We start from the raw sequence: 7,137 nt of genomic DNA, 5'->3' as shown, positions 1-7,137 counted from the left end.
CTGACCAATAGCCGACAAGCTGTTGAGAGGAATGCTGAGGAATGCGTCTCGGATATCATCACGCTTTCGCGCGTGTTACGAAGTGCAACTCAGACGCAGGACCTAATTGATAGAGATTGGATAAAAGCGTATTCCCATTCGAGCGAGTAAAACAAGACGAAGCCAATGCATCCGAAAATCTTCATGCTGCTTAAAATGTTATCCCTCGCTTCCAGACTCTCCGTTCGCCTCGCGATTGCTTGTCAGCAGCTGTCGCGCCCTCCATTTCCGGTCGCGCATGGATGATGCAACGCGGGGAATTTGTCGTCGAATGCAACGTTTCCGCTCGTGATTTGTCGTGCGCGTCTTCGAATGATATAATAGCGCTGTGAGCGAATTCCCTTTAACGCAACACGTAGCGACACGTGAGCGATAAAAGTACAAAGAGGGGAAAAGAAGAAGAGAGAGAGAGAGAGAGAAGATTGAGGAGCAGAGAGAATAGAGCAGAATGAGAGAGAGAGGAGTGTGCTCTTATGAGTGAACAACTAGAAGCTCTTTTGCGAGAAGAACTTCATTCGTTAATCTAATATTTATGCAACTCTAACACTAATAAATGCCTGAAAGATGCCAGCGTCTCCCTTGGTGCTGTCGGATCGTACTGCATTAACCCTGACGCTAACCTACCTCTAACCGCATCCCAACGTAACCCCAATATTTTGGGTTCTTATATAACATATTATAATATTAATTTTATAAATATAATAATATAATATATAATTTTTATATATATATATAATAATATATAATATTATAATATAATATATAATTATATATAACCCTATAACTCTATCCTAACTGACCCAGGAAGTTCATAGTTTTTTGTATCAGCGGATTTACCTATGTTAAACATTATAGTGCATTTCTCTGCGTCTTGCAGACGTAAAGGCGCGTGTCTGGTCCACCGCTTCGGACAGCAGTTGTTCTTTCTTCATCACATGACCGACATGCCGCGCGCTGGATGGAGGTATATGGTGGCGCAGCGCCCATCGATGCTCATTCCGTCATGTGTGATTGGACTTTAGGGGCTGTACGATTAGAAGGCCATCGGTAGGTTTTACCACTTATAAGCGTGACTATATTTCCAGTCCCAATCTTCTGCTGTGATCTGTCCTGTCTTTCCTCACCTCTCTCTCTCTCTGCTCTTCTCCTCTCTCTCTCTCTCTCTCTCTCTCTCTCTCTCGCTCTCTCTCTTCTCTCTGGCTGTCTGTCTGTCTGCTCTCACTCTCTCTCCTCGCAGAGCGCTCGTCTCTCTCTCTTCTCTCTCTCTTCCTCTCTGTCTGTCTGTCTCTCTCACACTCTCTCTCTCTCTCCCTCTCTTCTCTCTCTCTCTCTCTCTCTCTCTCTCTCTTCTCTCTCTCTCTCTTCTCTCTCTCTCCGCGTGCTGTCGTTGTAGTCTCGCTTTCTCGCTTTCCTCTCTCTCTATATCTTTCTCTCTGTCTTCGATTGTCTGCCGCCAACAAAAATAAATATAAAAATAAGTAATAAAAGTAAAAACTCACCACAATTCAATCCTCCTGTTTCTCTCTCTTACTCAATATATATATATATACACTGCTATGCTTTGGTCTACACTGCTGTGAGGTGCTCAATGCCATTTAATTGCAGACGTTAATTTATATTGTAGATAGCATTAAACACAAGACATCACTTTTGCTGATTACTCAGAGTTTCACGCACTTGCGCGTCATCAGACAACTTTAATATAATCCAGTATATCATAATTATATATGGATAACTTGCCGTATATACTTATATGAATGATGATATTATATATATATATTGTATATAATACAATATATATACATATATAACTAACGCTAGCAACGATTGATGGGAATTATTATATATCTCCATATAAAATGAAATATATGAAATATGAAATTACAAATAATATGAAATGAAAAAAATTATGAAAATGAATAATATAAGAAGCTTTATATATCTCCCATATAACTTAGTCATATACTTTGCGATACTTAATATATATATACAATTCAAATAGTAGGTTAAGGGCCTGTTTAGTTTTAATACGCGAGCTTTCTATATGTATTTACATTCATCATCAGCGCAATTCAGCAGACATTGGAAATCGAACCGTAATAAAAATAATAATGGCGTTATACTTTATATATATATATATACTATATACTATCATCAATATATATATGTGTGTGTATGTAGAGAGAGACAGAGGGGAGGCATAATTATTAATAGATATTATATATAGGGAGAGAGAAGAGATCAAAGAACGACCTGCGCGCCGTTATACATGTTCATTAACTATTTTTGCTTAATAGCGGCCTGGCCAATACCTTACAAAAAATTTAAGCAATCACAAGCGATCGAACACCATCTTATGCTTGTCGAATTGCCTTAGATAAGCCAATCGACAATGCAATCAAGACTGATCTCTAAGCCAATCGACAAGCAATCGAGACCGATCCTAAGCAATCGACAAGCAATCGAGACTGATCCTACAGCAATCGACAAGGCCAATCTGAGACTGATCCTAAGCAATCGACTAGCATCGAGACTTGATCCTAAGCAATCCGAGACTGATCAACAAGGATGTATCCTAAGCAATCGAGACTGATCCTTAAGCAATCAAGCACTGATCCTAAGCAATCGAGACTGACTCCTAAGCAATCAAGACTGCATCCTAAGCATCGAGGGACTGATCCCTAAGCAATCGACAAGCATCGAGACCTGATCAACCGAGTAATCAAGACTTGACCAGACGATCAACAAGATTCGAGCACTGAATCCAAGGACCCAATCAATCACAGCAATGAGACTGATCAGATGTCAACAAGATTCAAGACCGCATCGACAATCAATCAGAAGAACTGATATAAACTGATAACAAGTAATGAGACTGGATCCAGACAGATTTGTCAAGCGGCGCCCACGCTGAAGACTGCACATGGTCAAATGTTTAAGATTGAGCCAGTGATTGAACAGCCAGATCAATCGCGTCCTTATAATTTGAATAGAGTCCTGTGAGAAAGTCGTATTGAAGCACAATACCCATAGCATCAGCGTGTTAACCGAATCACTCATGTTGCCGTATATACCTTAGCTAACACATAACGTTTCCTAAGTTATGATCTGGTTTTAATTATTTAGGTTATTGTGGGAATTAACCTTCTAAGAACGGCGCCGTTCATCAAACCGTTATAAATAAAGTTAATATTCAGGTCTAGAAACAAACGTTTTAGCTGGCCCAGCCTATTCAGATTACAAACTATCCAGTACTGAACACTTTATCTAAGGTCCGAGTGGTGAAATATAACGTTATTTATTACAAACTTCTCTGTCGCTAACCATTAACAACGTTAGTCATTGAACGTTACACGTAACCATATAATTTAACGTTTATTATTCATGATTAGAAACAAAGCTTTGCTCTGCCACACTATATATGCACCTATAGTTAGAAACCGAGTACTGAAAGTTTAGGTACTGTTTGGAGGTTGTAAAAAATAAACGTTGCTGCAACCATCAATAAACGGTCGCTGCATAAACTTGCACTACACAATCTTGGCCGTGGATGAACAAGTCTATAACCTCGTAGAATACCATATTATTATTTTTTTTTAGTCAAAAAAGGCCGTTACTAATTTTGTCGAATCTTGCGCGGCTATATATACTCAGCCACCGCGTGCTACATAAAAGGGAGTAGGCGGAATTGGGTAATGGAGATCGAGCTAGGTTGAAAGGCAGGGGAGAGCGAGGGGCAGGCGGAGAGGAGGAGGTAGTGAGAGATATAGGAAGGCTTCGAAAAGGTGGCGGGATGTCAATGGCAGAGGAGGGGGAGTGGAGAAGGTGAGGTGGATGGGAATGATAGAGGCACGGCGGAAAAAGAACTGGGGGATGTAGTGCGGTGGGGGAAGCTATAGCCGTATAGGTAACCTGCCGGCCTGTTAGCATCTCTGTAATAGTCATGTATCATATTTCTTAGTATTAAAGCATATAACTTCTACATAACAGCATGTTTATTAACTTAAATAGTAGCAAATTCAACCGAAAACAAGCTCAACGATCAGAGCGCTCACTACAGCCCCATGTTCTTGATTGACCTAGCGTAAAAAGAAATCACGCCTACGGGTACAGTAGCCGATACCTTAATGTCTCGAGAACTACGGGCTACGGTATCATAGCGTTGCTTTCCCCCAAAAATAATTGCCGTTGGAATTAATTCACGATTATTAATCTCTGCCTAATAATTTAATAAATTAATTATTAATTATCTAATTAATTAATTAGCTAGACTACACTAGTTGTTTGGGATGATTGTCACGGTTCAGACGGCAAATATTGAAAGAAGAACGGTTATACACATAGATTGTTTTATCTGTTTTTATACACGTATAATAAGCGAGTCTGTTTCTAGTTAGTGTAAGGGAAGAAGTCAAGCCATTTGTCAAGTAATCAGCGATTGCCTTAAGCGATCATGATTTGCTAAATGAATCAGCGATGGTCCTAGAGCAGCGCCTGGATTTGTCATGATGAATAGCAATCGTCGTATCTCTTAGGACTGATCAAGTGCGATCAATGCCATGCTTAAATAAGCGCCTCAATGGCTGCAGAGCGATAGCGCTCTTAAATGATCGTCGATTGCTAATAACGCAATCCTGCGGCACTTGATCGGTGTTGTAAGCAAAGCGTGTCGGTTCTCCGATGGCTCATTAAGCGATCGATTGATCGCGTCCCGATTGCTTACTTAAGCACAGTCGAAGATCGGTCCGATTGCTTATTATGCCATCGATGATCGGTCCAATCAATCGATGATTGCGTCCTGATTGCTTATTAAGCAATGCATGATCGTAGTCCTGATTGCTTAACTTAAGCACATCAGATAGCGATTCCTCTGCACCCTGAGTGTTTTTTGAAAGCAACGCGTTGCATCGCTTGTGGATTGCTTGTGGATTGCTTAATTTTTGATAAAGGGTCAGTCAGATTAGCGATACGATGTACGTGCGCTATTGTATTCAATTAGAACACGACCGAACTTCTATCAAAAAGTAACTTTCCTTCATCGGCGGCATTCTGTAAGTGAACAAACATGATACTTAATATCGCATTCCGATCATTGTCGCGATATCATTTATTTCATCATTCTGATGCTCAAATTAACGAAACAAATGGACTGAACTGCTCACTAGCGATGTCTGCGGTAATGTGGGGCGCTAGAAGTAAATAATTTCCCATCAATCGTTGCGGCGGGCCTTAGCTTAGTTACGTATATGTATATATATATATTATATATATATATATATATATATATATATATATATATATAGGTAGCTAGGTAGGCATGCAGGCAGACACGCACGCACGTATACACATGCATAGATATACATGTAGAATATGAAGCAAGATTAAATTAACTGATGTAGATTTATTCTAATGAACTAACTTTTCGACCATCTCATCCTGATTACGTTTCACGCACAAGAAAAAATATTATATATAGAAAGATTGGGTGAAGAATCGAGAGAGAGAGAGAGAGAGAGAGAAAAAATCGCCGGTGAGCGAGTTAACGAGTTTTACACGTGAAAAGATCGTCGTGATTCGTGCTGACAAAGTCTTCATGCATCAATGTGACATCGCACAATGCTCAAAATGGGTCTTGCTCAAAGCAAAAGCGCGATGCTCTCACGCAATGGCAACATGGGTCTCCTCCAGCATGTTCACATGATGACCTGTAGATGACCCTTTTCCAGTGCGTTGAAATCCTGTGGAATCTATGCACCAGCTGGCATTATGAGATGCCTTAGTGCACTGTCTGAATTCTCGTTAATTTCTCTACCTGAAATCACTAAACGAAATTGATTTGCGGCGCTATGCGTAATAAATACAAATATTTCCGTAGAAAAAATCTTCTTACCGATCGAAGCACCATAATGCGTTCGTGCTCTCGTTATTAGTAATCGTAGTTATGCTGACAAGACGCAATTTTGTAGTTACATTTCCAGACAGTTTTCGCGTGTTCGTAAAGTTTCATTCTTGTAATTGATTTCATGCTTGTCATATCGCCGCAGCAATCATGCTGCGCACAGCCACGTAAGTATGAGAAATAATTGCTCCGCATTCTCTGCTGTTGACAAAAGTCCTGCGTGCGTGTTCAGACAACCCCCCTCCCTCACCTCTCAGGCAGTCTCTTAACGCTAATTTCTCCAGTACTGGACTAGCAAATACTTCGTGTCATGCAGAATCATACTACCTTATGACAAAATAAACTCTAGTTCCTCCCATTTCACTGCGCGTTGTCTTATAAAAGGCATTTGAAAATACCTCCAATGTTGTTCAAATTCTCCGATGTTGTTGACAGTTTCGCGTTGCTCTAGCTCCCAAGCAACCGTGCAGCGGTGCTGCGGTACAGCGGTGCGGGTGTAGCAAAGATAAAAAAAACATGTGACGTCACCTAACCGCTTCGAGGCTAAATTGTTTGGCAAACAATTAAGTCGGCGTTGGCGCCAGATTATCAGATTTCGCACCTCTTTCTTGTGGGTTTTAAGCAAACGCGCAGTGAAATAGGAGGAACTAGAGTTTTTTTTGCCATAAGGTAGTGTGATTATGCATGACACGAAATATTTGCTAGTCTAGTACTGGAGAAATTAGCGTTTGGATGCGCATAGTGCGGCTTTAAGGCAAAAAAAAATGTCACTGGCGTCATGAGACTGAGAAATGTATTATGAATTGCCGTGGGAATCTTTATAGATTTGCTGGCGACCATTAGAAACTCCGATGGTGAAATAGAATTTGGTGGCTATATAGCCGTATTGATAAGAATGAAACTCCCACGTCCGCTCGCATTCCTCCTCATTGCCTTCCCCTCCCCTCGCTTTCACAGGAGAGTTCCGTAAACTCGTCGACGTCAATTTCGTCTGTGCGATGGGTCCTCCGGGAGGAGGTCGCAACCCCGTGACTCAGAGATTGACCCGTCACTTCAACTTCCTGTCACTGACGGAGCTGGAACAGGAGAGCAAGCATCGTATCTTCGCAATGATTGTATCCAGCTGGATGGGTGCGTATTGTGAGGCAACGTCAATCGGAAGTGAATCATAGTATATTATATTATATATATATATATAT

The 7,137-nt window shown here is 40.8% G+C and overlaps 1 protein-coding gene across 1 annotated transcript in view; it reads left to right on the top strand.

Moving 5' to 3' along the window:
• LOC106814343 (dynein heavy chain 1, axonemal-like) overlaps positions 1-7,137 on the top strand; it is an 87,915-nt gene that overhangs the window by 18,453 nt on the left and 62,325 nt on the right. Inside the window, exon 10 of the mRNA XM_014818644.1 lies at positions 6,896-7,069. Coding sequence (XP_014674130.1) covers positions 6,896-7,069 — 174 coding nt within the window. The remainder of the gene's footprint in view (positions 1-6,895; positions 7,070-7,137) is intronic.

Source organism: Priapulus caudatus, unplaced genomic scaffold, assembly GCF_000485595.1.
Source record: "Priapulus caudatus unplaced genomic scaffold, Priapulus_caudatus-5.0.1 Scaffold908, whole genome shotgun sequence".
Classification (NCBI taxonomy): domain Eukaryota; kingdom Metazoa; phylum Priapulida; class Priapulimorpha; order Priapulimorphida; family Priapulidae; genus Priapulus; species Priapulus caudatus.
The sequence above is the reverse complement of the archived record's forward strand: the minus strand, read 5'-3'. Positions and strand labels throughout refer to the sequence as shown.